Source organism: Dromiciops gliroides, chromosome 2 (genome assembly GCF_019393635.1).
Source record: "Dromiciops gliroides isolate mDroGli1 chromosome 2, mDroGli1.pri, whole genome shotgun sequence".
NCBI lineage: Eukaryota > Metazoa > Chordata > Mammalia > Microbiotheria > Microbiotheriidae > Dromiciops > Dromiciops gliroides.
In genome coordinates this window covers 393,614,474-393,640,763 of record NC_057862.1, presented here as the reverse complement: position 1 = coordinate 393,640,763, position 26,290 = coordinate 393,614,474, and the positions used below count along the sequence as shown (strand labels likewise).

Below are 26,290 nucleotides of genomic sequence, written 5' to 3'. Positions count from 1 at the left end.
TTCATGCTAAAAAAGGTTCTCCAAATTCAGAAAAGAAAAAAAAAGGAACTGTGGAATATAGATGCTGATTGGACCATACTATTTCTTTTGTTTTGGGTGCTGTTTTTCTTTTTTGAGGTTTTTCCTTTTTGCTCTGATTCTTCTCTTATAACATGACTAATGCAGAAATATGTTTAATGTTATTATATATATGTGTGTGTGTGTGTATATATATATATATAACCTATATCAGATTACCTGCTATATAGGGGAGGGGGAGAGAGAAAAATTTGAAATTTGAAATCTTATATAAACAAATGTTGAAAACTATCTCTACATGTAACTGGAAAATAATAAAATACTTTTATTTTTTAAAAAAGAAAGAATATTAATTCCTTGAGAGCAGGGGCTGTCTTACTTTTCTATTTGTATCCTGAGCATTTACCACAGTGCTTTGCATATAGGAAGTGCTTAATAAATGCTGGATATCATTGACTATTTATGACTATGAGATAGGAATGTTCCCTCATTCCACAGACTGTCTTGTGAATTCTATTTGGATATACAGATGATCCCCATTTTGTTCCTGGATACCACATCTAAAATGAATTCTCATGGGATGAAATTCTGACTATGTATTGTTTCCTTCATCTGTTCAGATATCAATGGAGATCACTAAACAAGTAGATAAACATGGCAAAGTGAAATATCGGTCTTTAACAGACAGTATTGCAACTCCTTAGAAAGTTAGGTCACACAGGTGCACATGCACACACACATACACATATATATATTATATATATGGCAAGGTGGTACAAAAAGGTTTCTGTGGCCATTTCTACAGGCCTTTTAGCTGCTGCTGGGCAGTCATTTAACAATAGGAACTGAAACTATACAATGTGCCTCTTAGGCTAGGAGCCTGGCCTTGTGATGGTGCTTCTCTCTGCCCCTGAACCATAAGCAATGCCAGATGTCCCACACTACCTGCTAATTGATTAAGAAACACAAAATTAAGGTTTCACAATGTGGGACTCTACCAAATTTGTCACCCACCACCCAGGAAGAAAAAACCTGATTACAAAACACAAGGTTTGGGGGTAGCTAGATGGCACGGTAGATAAAGCACTAGCCCTGGATTCAGGAGGACCTGAGTTCAAATCTGACCCCAGACACTTGACACCTACTAGCTGTGTGACTCTGGGCAAGTAACTTAACCCTCATTGCCCCACAAAAAAAAAAAAGTAGAAAAACAACACAAGGTTCTGAGTTCTCTACTCACCCTGCTACATCTCAAGGAGGGAGGAAATTGTTTGGCTAAGAGACACGGTTGGCTTCCCTCCAAAACTGACCAGCAATTGTGATAGGTGTGACTGGGCACAATATTAAAACCATTAATAAAAATCAATTTAAAAACCATATCCTGCTTATCTTCAATATGAAGGTATAAGAAAAATAAAGAAAATGCTATCAGCGAGAGGAGTGAAGGATAATTTGTCAATTAGGAATCTCTTTCCTGCCCTTCTTCTCCAACAAAGCCCAATCTTGATACACTGTTCCCCTGGGTTCGTCCTCTCCTAGAGTGCTGCCCTCCAGCAGGCCTCCAGAGAGAGTATTGACAACCTAGTGTTTCTAACTATCCCCAACTGAAATGCCCTCATACATGCAGATGTATTTTTACCTATTCAGGACCTAACAAGCTGGAATCACAGATCCTAACACTGCGCTTGAAAAGACCATTGAGATAATGTAGTTCAATTTCTTCATTTTGAAAAGGAAACTGACGTCTAGAAAGTGACTTGGCCAGTCACAAATAGAGTGGGAAAGGCAGACCTAGGATCTGGGTCTTTGGGTTCCCAGTCCAATGTTCCTTACATTATATTAATCTACATGATAAGAAAAGGCTAAAGGAAAAGTACTTGGAGGCAGTTGAACCTTGAGCATCTCTGAAATCACACTGTACCTACCTTACTTCCTCATAGAGCCAGATCCTAGAAGAAAGAGTCAGTTTTAAACTGAGAGACTATACTGTAGAGACTCCCAAACCATTATCCCATAGAAGCACACTATTGTTTAAGTCTTGGCATCCACCTGAACTAAGAGCCACATGCTTATGAAGCTCTAAAATGGTTGCTTTGAAATTTGATTGTGTGTGTGTGTGTGTGTGTGTGTGTGTGTGTGTGTGTGTGTGTGTGTGTGTTTAAACAGCAGCACTTTCCAACTACAGCTCTCTGGCCTTTGCAGCTTAGCTCATTCATCTCCTGCTTATTCTCTTTTCACCGTAGCAATCTCTTCCTCTTCCCCTAAAGCCCAGATTACAAAAAGGCTTTCTTTCCCACCACCTGCTCCACTGGCCATGCACGGTAATTACACTTCTCTCCCACTGCTTCTGAGTCCAACCCTGGCAGCAAGACTAAATCAATTGTTGGGAGCCTAAAACCAGGCATTTTCAGGTCAGGAGACAATGCTGAGGGTGTACTGCTGCCCTTCTCACTCCCCTGCCCAGGAAACAAGGCCAAACAACATGTTGTCCATGTGCCACAGAACAATCTGGGACTCTCTATCCCAAAGAATCTCTCAACACTGTATCCGAAATTAGCACTCATAAGAATGTGGTATGACCCACTTAGAAGACTATGCGTCGACTTTTTAAGGAGCCTATTTATCAGGTCCATTATGAGAATGGGATGCTTGGGCCCACTTTCAAATTCTGTGCCTCAATTTCCACAAGCTAAAAAATGGAAAATTGTCCCTCCTTGGGGTTATGCATTATTAGCAAGATCAAATCTGTTAGATACCCTGAAGCTGCTCATATAGGTAACAGGTATATAGACAGGGAAGGGGCTGGTTCCCTAGCTACAAAGGTCCCCTTAAAGGAACTAATTATAGATTTAGAGTTAAAAGGGGCCCCAGAGATCATGTGGTCCAGCAACCTCATCTTAGATAAGAAGAAACAGGCCCAGAGAGATTACATGACTTGCCCAGGATCAAGCAGAAGGTAAGCACAGCTAGGATTCACTCCCAAGCCCTCTGACTATAGATGCAATGCCCTTACAAGTCTCAGGAGATCTGTGATCTCATTGCTATGGGGACACACTCAGGGCAAGATCCCTGCGCTCTCATCCTCTCTGACTATTGTCCATGTTCTCCTACAGATCCTTCTTAAAGGACTACCCAAGATGCTGGAAAGCCTTCTTCTAGGCCTTTCTGGATTTTCTAGGTTTCAGAAGGAACTTTCAGGTTGGATACATCATGCCCCATTCCCCTTTTCCAGAGAAACATTTCCCCAATAGCCTTTACACCCCTGCTTGTACTTACATCATCATTGGATATATGCTGCAGCCAGTTTGTGACCACCATACATCTCTCCATCTCCTTTTGGGTCACCAGTAACTTTGATTCTTAGGATCATATAAACATAGATTTAGAAGGAGAAGGGATACAACCCTCTAATTTTATAAACAAGAACACCAAGGCCCAGAGAGGATAAAACACTTGCCTAAGGGACTGTGCTACTCCTAGATTCACATATGAAGTTTCCAAAACACAGCCCTCCTCTATTCTCTCCTGTTAAATTCTGGGCTCAACTAACTATCCATCTGCAGTGCCTCTCCCAGATATTTGTGCTGGTGTGCCAACTCAATGGAGCAGCTGTCCAACTATTCATCATAATCCAAACAATAGACAATTTTCATCCATTTAGTTTTTCCTTTATAGAATGGCAGGCCAATCGCCTCTTAGCAATAATGGATCTCATTGGAGGGAACCATGCAATGTTCTGGTACTTGGTGTAATCAGAGCGATGTCATCTGCCAATGGTAGCATCCGGAAGACTCACTCTGACAGGGAATTCCTCTCCCATTTGGATCTTGCCAGGACACTCTCCATAGCAGTGCTGAGCGCACATCTCTCTGATATGTGCCTTACCTGACAATCCTCAAAAGAGCACTCAGCAGAATGGTTGTATTGATCAAGGAATCGTTAATGGTCCTAACATGGACATGCATGACAGACTCATGTTGCAATGCAAGTTTTAAAGTTCCATTTTGCTCTACCAAGTCATATCTTCTGACAAGCAATAAGCAATAAATATAAAGGCTCTCTGAACCTTTCAACCAATTGCATGAATAGAGAAATGTTATCATCTGTAGAGAATTGATTGCCAAAGCCTGTCTTTCCTTTTTTTATCAGGTCATTCTCATAAAAATAATATGATGGGAAAAGTAGGCATATAGGTAGGCAGTTATGTCTTTGATTTTTTCCCATTCCTTTGGTATCTTCCCCTCTCCTAAGATATCTTGCAAAACAATGCTTTCAAGACTTATGACCTCTGGCCCAGATTTCTTTAGTGTGTACTTAGTCTGGTCCCACTGCTCACTGTTCTTCCCAACTTCATCAGCTTAAGTGGCATTTCTACTTTCTTGTAAGCTACGTTAAGAACTGAGGCATTCTGATGTTCCACTATCACTGCGGGTGAAAAGAGATTGCTACAGAAACACTGACAAATTTGTTTCATTTGTTGTTCTCCTCCCAGTTTCATCTATGGATGCTCTTCCAATGATGTGGCTCAGTTGGATTTCATGCCAAGTTTTCTGTAAACTTGTTTTTGCTTCCACTGCTTTGTGCTGCTCATAAGGGGATAGTGCTCGTCATCTCCTACCACCTTCTTCCGTAGTGTCTTACAAATAAGTTTGTGAAATCTGATGTCAATTTTGCTCTTTAATTAGTTGATGATATGATTGTGTACAGAGGACTTAGTTTTAATATGGCTTGCATATCAGTAACTCGTCATTTCCTATCTCTTACAAAGGAGTCAATTTCACTTTTGCCATATTGCTTGGGATTCATCAGGTGCAGCACCTCCCAAGTCTCTTCTAGAAGAAAGAATTAATAATTCATAGTTATGAAGTCTCTAATCCTTATTGTAAAGATACTTTACTATCTTGCTGGGCCCTAATCTGACTGGGGGGCCTAATCTACCTGGAGGGCCTAATCTATGGGCTTTTGACTGGCTGGCTATCTGACTGCTATTAATTTAATATGGGCCATTTATAAAGTTCCCCCACACTTGCTCCGCTCCCAAATTGATAAGCAAATGGTTAAGAAGCCTCTTAACTAAATAATCAAAGCAGAGTTTATTTATGATATACAATTTAAACATAAAAATACAGGGAAATAAAATATACAACCTGAGTGCTTTCCGGCGCGTCTCTGCTGCTGCCACTGAACCCTGAAAACCCCTTACTCTGTAATGTTCCTTCCTCTGTCTGTCCACCCCCCCTCAGTGTCTCTACCTTCTTTAGCTTTCTCTCTCTCATGGACCTCTCAGTGTCTCTTGCCTTCTCTCCCTTTCTCCCCGCTCTGGTGTCCCTTCTGTTCTCTCAATCTTCCGGCCTCCTCCTTCACTGTCTTCTCCGCTGTATATATGTTCCTTCTCTCCCCTCAAACCTCAGGCTCTGTGTGCCCCCGCACATGCCAAGTTAATCCACCGGCCTTGCTAGTGCTAGTGTAACGATTGGAATAATGCCACCTGCTGGATACTTACTGTAGAGGAGTTCTGCCCATGAAGGGAAGGTCTTTGAGGGCAAGACCAGGAGTCAGGAAGTGACGCGGGCTAGTGGGAGGAGGAAGGAAGAGACTGGCGCTCAGTCTCGCTCTCTTTCCTGGGGACGCTGGCGGAGAAGGGAGCTAAAAATGTGCTCTCCCTTTAATAGATAGAAATCTAGGCCTTTCTCTCTCTCTTTACCAAATTCTTGTTTTCCTTAATAAATGCTTAAAAGCCTAACTCTTGCTAAAGCTTATAATTTATTGGCGACCACTCATTAGATATTTTAGACAGACTATCTAATGAGTGGTCGCCAATAAATTATAAGCTTTAGCAAGAGTTAGGCTTTTAAGCATTTATTAAGGAAAACAAGAATTTGGTAAAGAGAGAGAGAAAGGCCTAGATTTCTATCTATTAAAGGGAGAGCACATTTTTAGCTCCCTTCTCCGCCAGCGTCCCCAGGAAAGAGAGCGAGACTGAGCGCCAGTCTCTTCCTTCCTCCTCCCACTAGCCCGCGTCACTTCCTGACTCCTGGTCTTGCCCTCAAAGACCTTCCCTTCATGGGCAGAACTCCTCTACAGTAAGTATCCAGCAGGTGGCATTATTCCAATCGTTACACTAGTGCTGCAGCTAGGCAGGGGCTTGAGGGGCCCATGCATACCACACCCAGGGCTCCAGGGGCCCATGCCCCCTGCTGTGCACCTGGGACCTCTGCAAGAGCTGCACCAGATGCCCATCAATTGGGGAATGGCTGGACAAGTTGTGGTATATGAATACAATGGAATACTATTGTGCTGTAAGAAATGATGAGCAGGAAGAGTTCAGAGAAACCTGGAGGGTCTTACGTGAGCTGATGATGAGTGAGATGAGCAGAACCAGAAGAGCATTGTACACAGTGTCATCAACATTGAGTGTTGACCTACTGTGATGGACTATATTCTTCTCACCAATGCAATGGTACAGAAGAGTTCCAGGGAACTCATGATAGAAGAGGATCTCCAACAACAAGAAAAAAAAAGAAAGAAAGAACTGTGGAGTATAGATGCTGATTGAACCATATTATTTCTTTTGTTTTGGGTGCTGTTGTTTTTTTTTCTATTTTGAGGTTTTGCATCACTGCTCTGATTCTTTCTCTTGTAACAGGATTAATGCAGAAATAGGATTAACGTTATTATGTGTATATATATATATGTGTGTGTGTGTACATATATATATCTATATATATATGTATAGAGATATATAGATATAACCTATATCAGATTACCTGCTGTCTAGGGGAGGGGGGAGGGAGGGGAGGGAGGGAGAAAAATCTGAAATTGTAAAGCTTGTATAAACAAAAGTTGAGAACTATCTTTACATGTAACGGAAAAAATAAAATACCTCATACATTTAAAAAAAAAAAAAAAAGAGCTGCACCAGAGGCCGGCCTGCACACGCCCAGGATCTCTGGGGTAGATCCTCTCAGGGCGGAGGGAGCTGGGGCTTTTTCCCCCAGCCGGCTGACCTGGCATCCTGTAAAGCCCACGGGGCTTTTTGGCTCAGCTGAAGCTGAGGGGGAGGGGCACCAGCCCCCCTTACACAGAAAAAACCCTGAGGGCCTAAGGCTTTTTAACCTCAGCCCAAAGGCAGGGTCCCCAAGTCAAAATAAATTTCCACATTATGTTAGTTATATTATAGTTATGAAGCCTATAATCCTTTGGCCTCTTTTTTTCCCCAAACTTCTACCATGTTTTCCAACGTAACTTACACCATCCTCCCCTGTGCACACCTTCATATTAAGGTCTCTAAGTATCAAAATATATATCAGCTTGATTTACCAAGTTCTTAAGTGACTGTATCAATTTCTTCATAGATTTTTCTTTGCCATCACTCTCTGCAACAGATGTCAGTAGACAAAATTAGGCAAAAACTAGTCACTAGACCAGGTACCTCCAGTTAAGACATTTATAAGCAGTCTAAAAACTATGTGATTCTCAGCACTCTCTGCTTTCTTTTCGACCATTCCACCCCTTTCTGAAGAGGCACAGAGAAGCCACACATGCCTGAGGTTCTTTTCTTATTTTGTTTCAGGGACTGCCCAGTCCAAAGAAGCCATCACCTTGTGATCAGCCTTCCAATGACAAGCCTCTGTGCACAAAGTCAAATTGGTCCTCAAATACTCCAATTCATTCTGTACCTAAAACCTTTCCAGCATAATAGATTGACAAAAGCTAAAAAGGACCTTAAAGATCATCTAGTCCAACCCTCTCACTTTTCAGAAGAAAATGAGGCCAAAGCATAGAAATCAACTTGTCAAAGATCTCCCATGACCAGGTGGCAGATCTGGGATTTCCCGGTCCAATCCCCTGGACTGTCCATTATACTGCCCCTCTAACCATAAGCGCCTCAAGCCTGGGCATTTGGGATTCCTGTCCCACTCCAACCCCCAGCTCCAGAGTGACTGTGAATGAGTCATTACACAATCACAATCTGCTCCTGGCAATAGGAGTTAAGGTCTGGGGACTTTTGCTTCAGCCACTAGCAACAACATCAATAAACTATCTGCACTCTTCTATGATACTTAGCATTGTTCCCAGAGTAAGGATTCTGTTCCATTTTCCAGGCAAGCCTGAGAGAAGAAGTAACCTATCTCTGGTCACCAAGTTGTCAGCTAATGGCCAAACCAGGACTGGAATCCAGGAGTTTTCGTCTCAGTTGCAATTCAATACATAGCTAGTTTCTTCCCCAGCACTTCAGTTATACTTATTTGTTTGAAGCTAATTAAGTGCTTTATCTTCAGGAAGGAATCAAATCATGATGAGCTGGACATTGGTGGTCTCCTAAAGAGATCTATGTTGCTGGAAAATAAATGCCCCTGAGCAATAAGCTCTTACTCTGCAGCTCTTCGAAAGTGTCCCACCTCTTCTTTCTCACCCACGTCATCGGGGTCAGCTTCCCGCCACACCAGGACAAGCCACAGGACAAGTAAGGCATTAGTCAGCACAATGAACTTATTTTGCTGAAAGAAGAGGAAGACTTTTCTCTTGCTTTGTTCGACTTCCAACCAAGATCCTTCTCCCTTTCTGGTGGAATATAAGCACTTTGGTTTTTTGTTGTGGTTGTTGTTGTTTTTTGTTTGTTTGTTTTTGTTTTTGTTTTTTTGGCGGGGCAATGGGGGTTAAGTGACTTGCCCAGGGTCACACAGCTAGTAATTGTCAAGAGTCTGAGGCCGGATTTGAACTCGGGTACTCCTGAATCCAGGGCCTGTGCTTATCCACTGCGCCACCTAGCCGCCCCCGAATGTAAGCTCTTTGAAGGAAGAGGCTGTTTTTTCCCAGTCCTGGCTAAGGGCCTTGTATATATCAGGCATTTAGATTTCCAATGAACTGAATTTGCTACTCAAAACTTTTCAATCTCTTCCTTTCAAAATATAGACCTTACTCCTCCTATACCTAACAAAAACTCACTTCTCAGACTCAGGCCCACAGGGGCACCATCTTGGAAGGAAGTGGCACATTCCCTCAGCCCAAAGGCAGACAATGGCTATTATTACCAACGTTCATGCTCTGTGAGCCAAGAGGGTTTTTGCTTGCTCAACAAACTGAGCCAAATCAAATCGGGACCCTTCCCATTTAGACTCCTACAGGGTTTGAGTTCAGAAGCTGGTTCCTGCCCTCACTGATTGGGTGTTTCATCTGATGGTGACAGGAGGAGAAGATAAAAGAATAGAACAATACCAGCTGATAGCAAACCAGAGATCAACTCTGTATTGACCTAGCACCTTTCACCCCTAAGTTGGAAAAGATTTTCAAACTTATCTAGAAAGAAGTATTGTCCTTGTTTTACATATGGGAGGAAAAAAAGACAAGGAACAGTGACAGACAAGACAAAGGCAGCTCTGAAGAAGGACAAAGGTCATTCTGAGAAGCCTTCAACATTTCAAACCCAGAAGTTATGCACTCTGTTCATTCTAGAGGGTTAGTCTCCAGATTCCAGGTACTTTCTACTGTATTTAGGGACTCCCTTCCCAAAGCAACGTAAGGAAGGGCCAACCTTCTCTCCCAAAGACATGATGAGCTATATAAGTCAATGACCCCTGCTGGAATCCCTGGACCTGAGCTTAGCCAAATTCTCCACCATATAAAAACTGATATCTTCGGCTTCCTGGAAAAAGCAACTGCTTTTCAGAATACAGCAAACAAGTCCAAATTTGTCTCTTTGGCTCCAACTCAGTAAGTAACATGATGCCGAAAGGCCCTAGTTCTATTTCTATGGTGGGGAAGAGAGAGCTCAATTTTTAAAAATCTCAGTTAGTAGCTAAACACCCAGGAAAAGCAAAAGATACTCACTCCCTTAAAAGTGCTTGTTGAAAGATCTCTTTGCAGAAATGATGTGATTTCCCAGCATGGCATATCACAACAGGACTTGACACTTGAGGGAAGAGGCAGCATGGTGTAAGAGAGAGAATGACAGACTAGAAATCAGAAATACTATCTGGCCAGCAAACAGATTTCTACTCTGCTTCCTAACTTCTTCAAGTTGACCAGAAGGATTTTGAAAATCATTGTAATACCTACCCAAGCTGGAGGCCTGGATAAGAGCCCACATGGTTCCTGTTTCTGTCAAGTTCCTGTCAGCAGCACATACCCACCTCTGCTCATGTTCTTGCTACATTAAGCAAAAAGAATCCAAGCCTAGGGCTATACTCTAGCTAGAGCTAGGGTCACAGGACTCCAGGTTCTGCTGTCACACAGTTCATCCCAGTTTCAGGAGATCAAAATAACCTTGAGAAGAACCAATCTACCCCCTCACCAGTGTAGAACATTTTCTTGAGTTGGGAATGAAGTCTGCTGAGTCAGCTCAGAAAAAAGTAAAAGAAAGAGCCAAACACCCATCAGGGCCCCTTGACATCCCTTGTGGTTGCTCCTCAGAATCTAGGCAATTATGGGGAAATTTGAGGTCAAGCTGCGTGCAGTGTTTTCATTCAAGAACCTCATAATGTCAGGGTTGGAAGGCACCTTGGAGATCATCTAGCTCAAACTCTGTAATGTATAAATGGGGAAACTGAAGCCCAAAGAGATTACAGCAGCTGCTTGAAGGCCATATTCCTACTCAGAGACAGTCAAAACTAGCACCCAAGTCTCTCCCTCCCACTCCAGTGCTCTCTCCACACCATGGTACCTTGCCATGTCAAGACCTGCAGAGTCATGGGAGTTCACCCAGATCCAATGGAAGAAGTTAATTTGGCCAGTTCCCTAAAGCAGCCCCTAGTCCTGGGGTCAGCCAGTCCTGTGCTCACTCACAAAAAACCAGAAAAACCCCAACACTTCCCAGAGGGACCTGCACATCCAACAACAGCTGGGTAAATGACACTAAAGAAATCAACGGTTCCAGAGACGGGACTTGAAGATACTAACTGGGAGAGACTCCAGGCTTCCCGGGAATGGCTGGTTCAGCAAACCAGAGCCAAACCTAAGACTTCACTCACCTCAGCACTGTCCTGATTCCTTCTTCACCTCACAGAGCAGAGATACAAAGTGTTTTATACCACAAAGCACAACAGCATCCAGAGAGAGTAAAAGAGCTATTTTATATGAAGGAGAGTAAGTGCCTTCAGTCTACAATATTCCAAACCTTGAAGATGCAACCTCTTGGGAGGCCCCCCTTTGCTGTCATTCTAACTACTGCAAGAAAGGGTTGAGATGGAAGTCTCCTCTGTTTTAAGAGAAAGAACCACGTGTCTTTGGAGAAGATGTCCATTTCGATATGACTGGGAGAATTTATAAAGAAACAACAGAGATCCAGTAACGGGGGTTAGACAAGATGTGAAGATTAAGTTAGCCTAAACGATTCTATCCCCTTCGTTCACTCAGACTCTATTAGAGTCGGTTGGTCTGTTAGAGGTTGGTGGGAGTGAAGGGAAGGTCCCTGATGGCTTTGCTCTCTACACTGTAATGATCTGGATCATAAGAATCCTAGAGGGAGAGATACCTTTCCATTTTTCTGGTTCTCTCCCTGTGATCACTCACAGTATTGCAATCAAACTTGGTAAACTGAAAAAAAAAAATCACAGAGGAAGGGTGACTAAGCCCAGGAAAAAGAGGTAGGTAGTCCCACTTTCTTCTCAAGGACTTTTATGGTAGTAGAAACTGGCAGAAAACACTTACCCTCTGGGATACTGTCCTCTTGATACAAGGGCCTCAGAAGCTATAGGGGGAAAAACAAAACAAAAAGCACAGAACCAGTAGCTTAAGTACTGAAGGAAGTCCTCTTGACTCTCCCTCTACCTTTATTCCAACATCCCTTCCCTCCTCTTCCCCCAGCCCTCACCATCACCTTTTCTGCCTACTGCAATCATCTTTCCCAGGTGTTCTGTGCTCCCAGTTTTCTTTCCATCTACCCCAACCCTGACCAATGCCATCTGTCTGCCTTCCTAACACTCCCAGGAAATCATTCTTTTTTTTTTTTTTTTAGTTGGGGCAATTGGGGTTAAGTGACTTGCCCAGGGTCACACAGCTAGTAAGTGTTAAGTGTCTGAGGCCGGATTTGAACTCAGGTACTCCTGATTCCAGGGCCGGTGCTTTATCCACTGCGCCACCTAGCCGCCCCAGGAAATCATTCTTACCCACAGGAACATGTCGCTCTTTAGCTTTAAAAAAGAAAAGGGCTTCAGGGACTATTGTGAGCTGAGTAAAATTCAAACTCTTTAGCCTGATACCCACTACCCTATACCATCAGCCACCCACCTGCATTTTCAGCATTGTCTCATAGTATTCCCTTCCAAGTACTAGTGTAAGTTAGAGCACCCTCTGCCCCTTTTAACATTTTCCAGGCTTTGTCCACACTTTCTCCCATACCCAAAAAAAGCCTTCCCTTGCCCTCTTAACCTGTTCAATTCCTCCTACCCATCTTTTTAAGCACAAACCAGATGCTGCCACATCTAGCTGGACCTTCCTACATAGCATTTTGCATTGTACTTGTATGTATAACTCACTTATCATGTAATGTGAATTCTAATTATCTATGTTTGTATCTATTAAATTTTAAATTTCACAAGAATAGGAACCCAAGTCTTATCTAAAGTGTGCATCTCTGCTAGGACTTAAATACAATTATCTGCACACCATAGGCACTTAATACATGTTTATGGAATGAATGAATGAATGCAAAGGGGAGAAGTAGTTAGGGTCTTGAGAGGAGATTCCCTTAGGGTAAAAGCTTCAAGGAGAAAAAGATACCTCCTAAAATACCAAATGACTTGCTCAAGGGAAGAGAAATGGGGGGGGGGGGTCAAATAATCATGAGCCGGGATCCCAGGATGTGCAGAAGGTAGGTTTCATTACATAAACAGGGCACAGGGAAAGAACCCTGACTCTGGAACCCCTGTTAAATCCTTCCTCTGATGGTGCCCATGTGGGACAAGTCACTTATGAGTCCTGAGCCTCAGTTCCCTGCATGTAAAGTGAGGAATTAGTCTACTTGCCCTCTGGGGTCCCTTCCAGCTCCAGATTCATGATCTATCCCATGACCTGGCACAAACTCAGTGTATGGCCCAAGTTTCCCTTTCCTTTCTCAGCTCTTCTCTGGGACATAACCTCCCTATCAGGTAAAGCACATGTTTTCAGACAGTTCTTCCTACCCGCATAATCACAGTAGCAGAGTATGAATTCTTACCTGGCTCCCTGGGTTCAAAGGGGCCAAGATGATGTAGTTGGGGTCAGTGGGAGCTGAAGCCCGGGACAATGGTGGCAAAGTGTGCTGGGTCCGTTTCCCCACTTCACTGTAGCGCTCCCAGCCACCCACAAGTAGCCCATCAGAGCTATCACACACCAGATGACAGCTGCGACGCTGCTCAGGCCTGCTACCCAAGACACTGTTCTTCTCCCGTTTATTGGGGGGCGACTGGAGGTCATGAGCTGACTTGCAGGAGGCCCTTCGTAGGACACCACCATCAGGGCCAGGTTTGATCTGAGGGATAATGCGCCACACTAGCAAGATGATCTCACCAGGGCAGTTCCTGAAAGAGTAGGTAAGGAGACAAGGGGGGAGAGAGGGGATACCAATTAGCTTTGGGGAGTCACTGATAAACCAAAGGGGGGCTAAAGAAGAATTCGAAGGCGCAGTACTAGGCAGTGAGGTTAGGCGAGATATAGCAACGTGAGACAGTGTAAAGGGAAGGAAGCAAGGGAGAGGGTCTGTGAACCTGGGAAGGCGGAAGGCTTAGAGAGTCTTCAAGTGCTTGGGGCCCTGTGCCCTTCCCACCACCATCAGTCACCTGATCTCATGTGCCAGCTCCACACATTTCCAGTGTTCCACAGGCTGCTCATTCAGCTGTAGCACCGTATCTAGTTGCTGCAACCCTGCTCGATCTGCAGGGCCCCCTGCCAGGAGAGACCACCACCACTCAGTCACCTTGAGGAAACCATCACAAGCCCCACATTGCTCTATCCTCCAGGCACAAGACCAAGCAAGGTCTGACAGATACATGTATGACTTAAGAGCCCTGAGACCATTTCCTGCACATAAAATGAGGAGTTGTTGTAGATGTCCCCCAGAATTCCTTTTAGTTCAACATCCATGAGCTATCCTATGACCTCACCCAAACTAAGTGTATGACCCAAGTTTCCCTCTCCCTTCTCAGTTCTTCTCTGGGACTGTCATGTAAAGACAAGTGTCTGCCACCAAAGTCACTCAACACTAACTTGGACTCCCACACTCCCCAACCATCCCTGCCTCTCTAACCACACTCCCTCCCTCCCTAAGCCTTCCCTATAAATGTCCTGACACCTCTACCTTATTGCCTGCTTTCCCCATCTATTTCCTCAGGGAAAAGGGAACAGTTGCATGGAGAAAGATGACAGGTCTGGCTCTGCCAACAACTGAGGGATTTCAGGCAAGTTATTTCACCTCTCTGGGCCCTTTTTCCTCTGTTATAAAAATGAGCATGCTAAGCTACATGGTCGTTGAAGTATCTTCAAACTCTAAAATTCTATGACTCATTCACTCATCTCTGTGTTCATCAGAAGTTGTAAACAAATTGAATTTTGATGAAGTTAAATTCTGAGAATATTTTTAATAAACTACATAGGTTTAGTTTTGGTTCAAATTTGTCCCCTAGTTTTTTTCCAAGAAAAAGTTTTCAGTTTTGTTTGCAATTCTTTTTTTTAATTAATGTTTGGTTCAGGGTTTTTTAAATCACTACGATATTTTAGTTTTTGTTTCACTATTCAAATCCCTGTCTGCAATCTAGACAAGGCAACAAATCCATGGAACTAAAAGCTTGGACCTGAAAGGCTACAGCCAAAAAGCTGCATCAGAATCATTTACTTACCAGAATCTACAGCTTGAACTCGAACAGGAGAGTCACAGCAGATGGTGAAACCAAAGCCGTCCCTTCCCCTCGGGATCGTGATCTACAACATAAGCCCACAGCCAGTTATTCCTGGAAGCCTTTACTTCATGGATCCCTTCATTTCCATTTCCCAGGGAAGCGATATGGAGGAGCTTACAGTACCCAGACAAGCTAGAGAGTAGCCCCAGCTTGAGAGAGAGAGTTTTGAATGCTAAGACAAAGTTGTGTACTGTCAGGGAGAACTCAACTTGCCAACCAGCTCCCAGAGGGGAGCTCAGCCTGTGTGATCTCCTAGTATTCCTACAAGTTGTACAAGATGACAGGTAAATAATTTAGGCTGACAAATTGCAGCACTTGGCTAATACTTCTGAACATGGTTTACAGGTCAAGGGAACCACATTGGTTGGCAGGATACAAGCTAGGAGACCAACTTTCCCTCCCTACCTGTTGCAATGTATCCTGCCCCTTTCCATGCCCTTTCCATACCCCAGGTTTTTTGACAGAGTGATGGCGCCAAGCTCCTTAACCCTGATTCCCTACCCAGAAACCCTAGGTGAGGACTGGGGCTCAAATAGCTAATGAAGGCTCCAAGGACATTCCTCACAGGGAGGCCTCACCACACTAGAAAGTATGTGTCAATGCAGAAAGGGAATCAATATAAAAACTCTTTCTTGAACACCCCTTTATGTGCCCACCCCTATGCCAAGTGTTTTAGGAGATAGAAAAGAAGTAGATGATATAGTTCCTGGTTTCAGAAAGTTTAAAACCTAGCTGTGGAAACAAAATAAAACACACACACACACACACACACACACACACACACACACTTCCTTCGATTCCCACTCCCTAGAGCCCTCCACAATCTCACTATCACGTCTGTCTCATCAGTCCCCTATGCTCCTTTGTTGGAGGTAGCGAGTGGAAGGAAGAGCCCCATTTCAGGAGGGCAGCTCTGCCCAGAGCCAACCATTTCTATTCTTCTCAAGGGGCTCCTCCTCTGAACTGAGCCAAACCCCCTCCACTTTCAGATTCCTTTTGTGTATCATCTCCCCCAATAGATCATAAGTTCCTTGGGAGCATGATGTGTTCCCCAACACTTAGCACAGTACCTGGCACCTAGTAGACACACAACAAATGCTTATTGACTGTCCCATACAAGTGGTTAAATAGCAATTTAAGGTTGTATAGAATTAAGTGCCAAGTGAGCAATACTTATACAACCTATTGGAATGAAATGAAAGGAAAGATCAGCATAGACTTGAGGTTTGGCAAGGCTTCATAAAGATGATGAAGTATAAAATGGGCCCTACAGAGTGGGTAGCTTCTAAACAGATACAGAAGGACTTGTAGGACATTCTAGGTAAGCTGAGAAAACTGACCTGCCTGAAACATAAGGTGTACGTTAGAAGTAAAGTTGGCAAATTATGAAGGGCCTTAAATGTGAGGTAGAGTCACATAAGGAAAAAATTGATCCTCCAACTAGCCCTTCACCTTGGGTGAAAGTTTTTTCCTTTAAGTAGAGACTATCTCAGGGCCCAGACTGGGTCAGAGCATCTAAAAGAAACTGGTTGCCCTGAGTTCCCAAGACCTGTGGGGAGGCTCACTGGTTGGCCTTGCTGCAGCAGCTCAGGAGGTTCTGTTTCCTACCATCCCTGGAACTCAATTCAAAGCAAGTTTATAAAACAGGAAATATGACAGACAAGAAGGGAGGGGTGGTATGATGGGGAACCCTAGTCCCATAAGAATTCTGGGAAAACACATAGCCAAGGCAGGGGGAAAAAAAAGAAAAACAAATTTCAGCAAAGAACACACACACACACACACACACACACACACACACACACAGAGTCCATGTCCAAGCTCCAAAGGCAAGCCCCAATAAATTCCAGAAGCTGTGCACAGCACCAGAGGACAAATACATCCTGATATTGATGAGGATGAGGGGAATGGAAGAAAAAAAAGGGTGGGAGTCAGCTAGTTTCCACTAGGATCTGCACACCAGGAACAGAATCTAATAACAGTAGTACTCGCTTCTATCATGCTTTAAGTTATAAAGGTAAAAGGCGGCACTCGTTCCTACCGTTTCTCTTACTGTATCCTGACAATATTAAAATCCAAAAGAACTATGTTCAGTGTCTACAAAATACTGAGCACTAAAAATTCTGAGTAGAAAATAATAATAAATTTATTTTTATACTTAGGCTTCTAAGCACATTATACCTATTATTCATTCATATTTTGCAAATAGGCAAAGTGAGGCACAAAGAGGTAAAAAACTTGAGCTCCCGTTTCTAGATGTCAGAAACAGCCCCTCTCTCTCACACCACATTTCAAAAACCTTAATGTACTTACCATCTTCCTGATGGGATTTAGCTATTCCCAGCAATGGACCCTAGATCCAGAGTTGGAAAGCATATTTAAGATCATGGAATCCAAACTTTTCATTAAATAGTTGCACAAACTAAGGACTGAAGAGGTAAGTGGCCTGGCCCAAGAACAGACAAGAGCCAAGACAGAATTGGCTGCAGGAGAGCATGGCTTGGACAAGGTGTCTACTTTCAGCAGAAATCATATAATATCTCCATGCCCGAGTTCAAGGTCTTCTTCTCAATGATGCCTCATGCCTACTGCTCCTGTTTTGTTTTGGTTTTGTTTGTTTGTCGGTTGTTGTCATTGTTGTTGTTTTATCGGCTTCCTTGCTTTGGCTTCCCATGCCAATGGGCTCACCTGGCTTCTAAATGCAGGATCTGATCTCGGCTTTTGAGTACTCACCAGGTATGCCAATTCCCAGCCTCAACTTTGCCCAAGTTTTCCTGGTTCCAGTATCCCACCCTATCTCTGTGATTTACTCCTGCTCCCATTCCCCAAGTGATAAACTGACTCCCAATTTAGAATTATGTCCACTATACCTTGCTGCCACCCAACAGTACAGACACTTCTAGCCATGCTGATTGTCCAAGTAGCTGAATGGTGGGGGGCAGAAGAAGGGGGTGAATGAGAATAAGGGTCAGAGCAAAAATCTAAAAACTATTGATCAGAGAGGTGATGCAGAAGAGATGGGAGCTCTACACTTTAAATTTCTGCTCAGATGCTAAAAGCACAAGCTGCATTCAAGGTAGGTGAGAGATGCTCCCCGACCCAGAGGCAGTCAGCAACAACTGGAAGTGTTCTTACGGGTTTTGCCCTCTGCCAAAGAAACCAAAGAGGATTCAAAGAACATGAGAAACAAATCAAGTCTTACTCAGAGAGAACCAGGCTGCCTTACCTAGGGTCAGAGAGATACTCCTTGCTTTCATACTGTCATTGCCTTCTTTAAAAATAAAAAAAAAAGCTTCATTCCCCCTCCTATCCTCTTAACTTTGAGAGTATATATGAGCCTTCTAACCCTGGAATTTAAGGAACGACATGTCCCTCATTCAGAAGAGCTCCAGAGTCCATCAATAACCTCACAGGATCTTGGTCCACCCCACAACAACTTTGTTGGGGGAAGGAAAAGGATACCTCTCCTACCTACCTTGGGGAAGTGTTGATTCACTTTGCTTCTTAGACCTCAGCTTTCTCCTCTGCAAAGGGTAATGGACAAAGCCAGTGCTAAAATCTTTTCTAATTCTAAAGCCTATTACCCTAAGCCCCCTCCATTTTTCTTAACAACAAAAACTGACTTTACACAGGCCTTTAAAGTTTGCAAAGTATTATTTCAAAGTAGTCTCACAACCCAATGAGGTAAGAACTACAACTACTATTAGTATCTTCTTCATCTTGGCAGATAAGGAAACTGAGGCTTACAATGGTTAAGTCCATGGTCACCAAGAGGCAGGATTTGAGACCAGGTCTGTCCTCACTCCAAGCCCAGCTCTCTTTCCACTACACCACCCTGTGTCACTCTCAGAGCTAGAGCTGCCCTTCATGAAAAATTCTTTTAAAATAATTTTTTTAAGAAAAAGGGAAGGAAATATAAGGATGGTTTTGAAAAAGGAAAACCTACTCAATGCTTAGAATCCAGTATGTGGATTTTCAAGATGAGAGGTTATTTTGACAGTGAGAAGAGAACAGAAGGTGTAAGATCCTTTGAATCCCTTGGATTTCTAGGAGGATCTCCAACCTACACTCCAAGTTCCCCCTTCATTCCTCATGTTCTTTGAATCTTCTTTGGCTTCTTTTCACACAGCTTGTCCTTTTAGCATCTGAGCAGAAATTTAAAGTGTAGAGCTCTCACCTCTTCCGCATCACCTCTTCAATCAATAGTTTTTAGCTTTTTGCTCTGCCCCCTATCTAATGCCTTTCACTGAGGTCAAAAAGAAATTTGCCAAGCAAGTATAGAAGAAGAAGTCAGGACACAGAGTGAGGGGAGAGGATAAGACAGTAAGACTGAGTTCCAAGCAAACAGCCGCTACCACCCCACCCCCACAGTCTTACATTCCCAGAAATTGGGTTTCCACCCACCTGTCGATAACGCCTCTCGGAGCACACTTTGCAGAGCCCATTGAAGCGATTCATAGCTACAGGTCCCAGCTCAGCTGCTGCCCCATGAAAACTCAATTCCCCAAAGCAGTAGGAGTCCTAGTCACCCTGGAGTACGACTGCTTAGACTGAGCCACAGTTAACTGGCATAACCGCCCATGGGAACCCAGCTCCACAGAAGAATGGCAGGAAATCACCTTTCACCTCCCCAAGCCCTGTCTGAGCTGTATGCCTCTTTACGATAAGCCAGAGAGCTTCCTGAAACCTCTGAATGACAAGGAAGAGAGAGTTTTATATTAAAATTCCTGTCAACTATTTAGTATTCCCTAGCCCCTACACTATTGATGTCACTTTTGTTCTGGCTGCATTCTTGAGCATGGAGCACTTTGTTATTTCAGTGTTCTCACAAACACTGCCTAGATGGGAAGCCCAGGCAGAAAACACAGCTCTCTATTGCACCCACTCCCCCTCCCTTCAATTCAGCACAGAGACTGCACAGTCTGGGATAAGGAGGAAGAGTTGGGCTTAGGGAATCTGAGAAGGACCCACAGTGGTTTGTATCATGACATCCCATCCTGCTTTGTGTTAAACACAAAATACAATTGTGCAAAAGGGCTACCCCCAGGGGATCCAAAACAAACAATGCTATGTGCCTTCCTAACCCCAACATTTCTATTTGTGTGAAATCTGCTCAGAATGAACACTGAGGGCAGGTTGGAACAAGAATAAAGAGAATAGTCACAAAAGGGCAACATGCAAACTGAGGGATGGATAAGGAAAGGGGTCAGGGAGGTGTACCAGGAAGGCACACCCAGTGTACTAGAAAGGACCCTGGGCTGGGAGAAAGGGGACTTCCAAAAAATAAGTGTAATCTTCATACTACCTCCCTTGCAGGGCTGTTATAAGTGAAACATTTTGTAAAGTGCTACATAAGATTTAATTCTAATCATTATGACATGATGATTGTACAACTCTAACTTTTGATGTCTCTTTGTCCTGGGCCTGACACAACTCCAGATACAAAGTCCCCAAAGCAGGATGGAGCCCACCAAAACCTAGGTCCATCACCACAGTTTTCCTAGAGACAATTCTGATGGACCGAATTAAAGCAAGCCAAATGAGACTGCTGGGCTTGACACTAAAGCCCCAAGTCTTTATCAAGCCAGGTAGAAACTTGATCTAATTCTATAAAATGCCCATAAATTTTCATAGATACTCCCTGGTCGTGTTCATCCTTGTGTTAGGTTAGGATACAGAAAGGAAAAATGATTCTATACAATCCCTCCATCAAAGCTGAAGAAAAAGTCTTAGGTCCCAGTCCCAGGCAAAGGACATCCAAGCTACTAAAGGCCTGGCAAATTGTTTCCAACACCATTAAGTCGTTACTTGGCATCAGCACTGCTTATATTTCCCAAAATTCTCTGATCATCTTAGTTCTCCCATTCCTCACCTTGTTAGCCTAAACAAATACACCTGAGCTGGTGTTTGGGGTGGTTGTTGTTGTTGTTGTTGTTGTTGTTACAGAGGCAACAGTAGTAAGGACTCAAGGCCAAGAAGAAAGCCATTTCATCCTACTGGGCTGTCAGCCATGTTACTCAGAGGGTGCAGGAGGGCCGTTTCTGGATAGAGCAATAGAGAAGTGTGGCCCAGCCTCTGAAGTCCTGCTGCCACAAGTTACCTGAATAGTAGAGTCAGCATTTAGAGCTAGACAGGACTTTAAATATCCTTTCAAATGGTAGGCAATTAAATGTTTGATGAATTGGACTATCCCAATCATAGCATCATAGAATTCAGAGTTGAAAATACCTTTACAGATAGTGGCAGCCCTCTCCTTTTACAGAAGTGGAAAGTGAGGGCCTAAAGAGGGGAAGTGACTTGGTCTTGGTCACATAGCTAGTCAGGGACAAAGCCCGGGCCAGAGTATAACTCTCCAGACTTTCCGGCCAGAGTTCTTTCCACTCCACCAACATGCCTCTCTGGGAGATAAAGGTCATGGCCATCACTGGAAGCCAGAGAGGCCACAGTAGTAGTAGGAGCCCAAGCTTGTTCCCCTGGCTGCAGCTCAGGGAGATGAGAAAGGGATGGCCATGTGAGTGGACCTCCCACTTCTGAAACACAAGCATCTCCAAACTGCAAATAGACTTGGTGTCTCCCACCCAGATACAGTCCCAGAGGAACCAAAATGAAAGGAAATTGAGAAGGGGCACAGAGCCAATTCCATTTCCATGAAAACCAGGAGCCATGGGCCAGTATTATAATCTACCTTAAGATCCCACTACAAGAAGTCATCAACTTTGTCACTTTTGCTGACTTTGCCACTAACCAGCTGTGCTCAACCCAAGAGAGAAGCAAAAGTCAGATCTTTTAGCTCCCAGTCCAAACTGTGTTGGCTAGGACCATTACAAATTTATGGTGTGCAATTTCAACTAAGCCCTAAAACTACATACCAAATATTTTAATTCTTCCATAAATGACTCCCTATCTCGATCTCTGAAGCATGTTTCAAAGCTTCTCTTTCCTCCTTAAGTCACCTACAGCATCCCCGTGCCCTCCCCTCTCAGAAGACTGAATTCATTATCACACTTCACTGAAAAAACTGAAATCTCCCTCTTCTATGTGCAGGATATAAAAGGTGGAGCTGCTGAGGCTAATTTGAAGGACTCCTCCTGCATCCTGGGATTCCAGATGGCCATAGTCAGTCAATATAGGAAGCTTTAGCACAAATAAAAATCCCAACAACTCCTTCCTCTTTTATGCCCAGATTTCTGCCTGAGTGTCTGGGGAGAGAGGGCCCTCAGAAATGTCCAGGCAGAGGGAGCTTAAAGAGTTGCTGTTTTCATGCTCTGGGTAACACTCCACAGAAACCCAGACTGGCTACCCTGGGAGCTTTCAGAGACAGTTTTGATTGTGCAAAAGGAAGGGAGGGGAGAATAGGCCTTGGGTTTGTTTGTCTAGCAAAATCCTACAGTTTCAAACAAAAAAGTAAAAATGTAGCCAAAGGAAAGCAGCCAAACGGAATTGAATGCGATAAATCACTGGCCTTGTTGAGGCCAATTTCCTATTGGGGTCCAGTGTTGTATGGCTATTCCCCATCTCAGTAGTTCATATAAATTAAGGACAGTTGACCCATATCAGGGCATACGACTCCAAATCCCAGGGCTGCAGACAGCAGTACCCTCTTAGCAAAAGAAGTGCCTACATCAAAAGAGACAACCTACTCCTTAGCCTTACGTGGCTACAGAACAGACAGCTCTTTACTAAACAGCTCCCCAAAGTTACAAACCCAAATCCCTATTCATTCAGAATTCTTTGGGGGGGATGAAGTGGGGGGCAATTAAGTTTTCAGGACTGGAACCCAGGCTAGGTTTTTGCATTGCAGCTACCCTGTGGGGTGTCTCCTTTAGCCTGAGAAGAGACTCAAGAGATATGGCTGCCAGCCAGATGTGTGTCACATCCAGCTGGGGCACTGGACTGAGGCCAGGCAGACCTGCTCTGGGGCAACATGGAGCCTGGCACCAGCAAATACTATGGAAAGGCTAATATGATGTCAAAGTCAGAGCCTTATGTCTCTACTTCTACCCAACCAGTCAGTCCCTGGAACTTCGCTGGAAGAGGCCCAAGGTCTCTGTGAGCTAATCAAGAACCTGTGGTTTGTAATACCAATGCCAACACTGCCAGAAGAGAAACCCTTAAGGTAAGAGAAAAGGTTCTGTGACCTTGTTCAAGTCATGTAATTTCTCTGGCCTCAGTAGCCTCATCTCTAAAATGAGTATGCCAGTTTACCTGATTGGGATGGTGATTAAAACAGATCATCTTTAAAAGTTCCTCTCCTTGCTCTAATATCGATGAGTCTAAGTTGTGGGTCTCACAGTCTCAGTGCCAGTCCATTCACTCTGAGAATAGGACCAAGGAGGAACAGTGTGCATCCTAGTTTACCTCACTCCTCCAAATGGGTGGAGAAGTGAGAGGCTTGTCTCTTTATTCAATAGAGAGAAAATATTTCTATCTAAAGAGAAGGGTATTGCTCTCCCTTTTATGACTCCAAATGCACTTATTATTTTTATTATATACTTAGTGTTTCATTATACAAGGTGTCCCCAAAAATCTTAATGCACTTTTAAATTTTAAGAGCTTCTAATTGCACCAAGACTTTTGGGACACTGTATATATGGTCTTATCCCTACTGACTTGTGGCTTGGTGTCCTGACTAGACTATAAAAGCCCCTGGAGGGCCCATGTTTCTTTTGTGCTTCTAGTAATGTCAGGTACAGTGCTGGGCACAAGCAAAGCCTCTCTAATGAACTAATTAGTGTGTTTCCAATAACATACCATGCAAGAAAAAGACAAAATTTCAGGAATCCTCCCCATGTCCCCCAGGTGGGGTTCCATACACCTAACCAATGAAACGCCATGCAGTCTCAAAAATCTAGGAACAATAAAATTGTCAGCTGCCAATATCCTAAGATATTACACCCACCTGACCAGTGGAACGATGGGTCCTGTAATGATTGGAATGATGCCACCTACTAGAGACTTACTGTAGAAGAGTTCCGCCCATGAAGTGAAGGTCTTTGAGGGCAAGACCAGGAGTCTTTTCTTTGGCATCAGGAAGTGATGTTGGGTAGTGGGAGGAAGAAGGAAGAGACTAGCGCTCTGTCTGGCTCTCTTTCCTTTGGACTCTGGTGGAGAGCGGAGCTAGAAATGTGCTCTCCCTTTAATAGATAGATGGATTTGGAATGAGGGAAAACTTAGACTAAAGAGAACCATGACCAGAGGAGGGCTTATCAGACTGTGTTTTATGTGGCATGAGGAATTACAGGAAGAATGGCCCAAATATGGGTCATTTGATCCCAAAACATTGAAGCATTTGCAAAGAACCCTAAGTAGATGTCCACCTGAACATTTACATTATTGGAAAATCTGGGCCAGAGCAAGCGAAAATTATCATACTAAAAATATAAGACGAAGAAAATCCAGACCCCAAATTGACAAGCCTAAGCTTGTAGACATGGCCTCCCAAACCTCCAAACCCGAGATTGAATGCAAGGCCGTTCAGACTGAAATTCCAAATGACCCACTCTCATTCCCTCGCCCTCTACTTCCTCCATGCCAAACAAACAAATTAAGAAATAAATGATTCCCCTGTAGAGGAGACAGGGAAAGTAAGAATTTTTCCCCTTCAAGAGATCCTCACCCATGGTCAAAAAGGTACTATACGTAAGCTCAGACAATACACACCTTTTACACCCAAGGATTTGGCTTTATGGGGACAAAGCACTCCTAAATTTGATGAAGATCCCACAGCAGTTATCAGGCAGTTTAGAGCAATTTTTAGAGCATATCAGCCGATTTGGAATGATGTTACTGACCTTATGGAAACAATATTGTCCCCAGGAGAAAGAGCAGATATAGTAGCTGCAGCAAACAGCCTGGAAGCCACGGGAAAGGTTGATATTGGGTGGCCTATTCAAGACCCTGACTGGGACCCCAATAACCCTAAGCATTTTGATATGTTGAAAGATGCAAGGGAAACATTGCTGAAGGCAATGGAACCCTGTATTAGAAAGACTGATAACTGGCAAAAATTTATAGATACAGTTCAGGGACCTGATGAGAGACCTAATAAATTTTATGACAGGCTGTGTAAGTATGCCAGGCAATATGCTAGACTAGACCCATTAGACAGTAGAGACGCCCATATTATCTGCTCTCATTTTGTAAACCAGTCCTTACCAGAAATTCAGAAATATTTTAAAAAGCAATGTCCCGGGTGGAATAGTTTGAGTCCTGACAGACTTAAAGAAATAGCAACATATATTTACGAAGGAAATGAGAGAGAAGAAAGGAACAGACAGGACATTTTAGCTCCAGTACAGGAAACAACAGGGCAGAGAAACTGGAAAATTGAAAATCGTTATTAACCCCCTAAATTTTGTGAGTACTGCAAAAAACAAGGACACTTCTTGAGGGAATGTAGAACTAGAAAACAAGACCTTAAGAGGACAATGACCGAGAGCCTTGAGGAATTCTTTGGGGGAAATCAAAATAATTTTGGAAACTTTTATCAGAAAGGAAACAACCGGAGTAATTATAGGCCTTATTACAGGCAGAATCAAAATGGATATAAATCTTTTCAGGGGGATACAAAGAGACAGTATCAGAATAACCATAGACCCTATCAGGGAGGAACAAAAGGACATAACCAGAATCAGGGTAACTGTGGACTCCCTCAAAGGGAGGCACAAGATTGACAAGAGGAAGGGGAGGAATGGAACATAGATAATGAAAGCAACATATTCCCAGATCCGGATTTTTTGAATGCACTTGTGCCAGTCCATTCACCTCCCCAGAGTAATGAACCTCATGTGACCCTCAAAGTAGGGGACACGTATTATGACTGTTTGCTAGACACAGGAGCTTCTAAATCAGTTTTAGTAAGCAAACCAGATGCTGGGTGTAGACCTGTAGGATTTTTGAATGTAGTAGGAGTCTCAGGAAAGAGCCAGAGAGTGGCAAAATTGAATCCTCGAATGGTATCTATGGGGACCTTATCAAGGACCTCTTAGATGCCCTGAAACTGCCTTCTTCCCTAGCCGTTGTACATTGCCCTGCCCACACAGGGAATAGTGATCCTGTTTCAAAGGGAAATGCATGAGCCGATTCTGCAGCCAAGCTTGCTGCATTAGAAGCTCCTGAACATGTATTTAACCTTTCACCTTCTGAGGATATTCCTTCCAACCTAACCTATGACGATTCTGAAGTAGAAAAGTGGAAAAAGAAATTTAAGGCGAAACAGATCAATGGCATCAGGGTGTCTCAGGAAGGTAAGGCACTTCTTCGCCGGAAATTCTACCACCAGGTATGCCTCTCTGTTCACAGAAAAGGCCATTTTGGTACACAAGGCATTGTAGACTCTATTAAGAGAACCTGGATAGCACCAGGTGTGACTAATACAGCATCTCGAATCTGCTCGGGCT

General features: G+C 43.6%; 1 protein-coding gene across 3 annotated transcripts in view; it reads right to left on the bottom strand.

The window, feature by feature from the left end:
- Nucleotides 1-26,290, bottom strand: part of RGS3 (regulator of G protein signaling 3) — a 218,093-nt gene that overhangs the window by 125,296 nt on the left and 66,507 nt on the right. The window contains exons 1-5 of one of the 3 annotated variants that reach the window (XM_043981831.1): nucleotides 19,296-19,576; nucleotides 14,832-14,913; nucleotides 13,776-13,881; nucleotides 13,175-13,517; nucleotides 11,668-11,707 (exon numbers count right to left, since the gene is read on the bottom strand). In XM_043981831.1, the coding sequence (XP_043837766.1) occupies nucleotides 11,668-11,707; nucleotides 13,175-13,517; nucleotides 13,776-13,881; nucleotides 14,832-14,913; nucleotides 19,296-19,349 (625 nt within the window). In that variant the 5' untranslated portion in view covers nucleotides 19,350-19,576. Of the gene's footprint in view, nucleotides 1-11,667; nucleotides 11,708-13,174; nucleotides 13,518-13,775; nucleotides 13,882-14,831; nucleotides 14,914-19,295; nucleotides 19,577-26,290 lie in introns of those variants that run through there. The other 2 variants (XM_043981824.1, XM_043981823.1) reach the window with 2 other exon arrangements.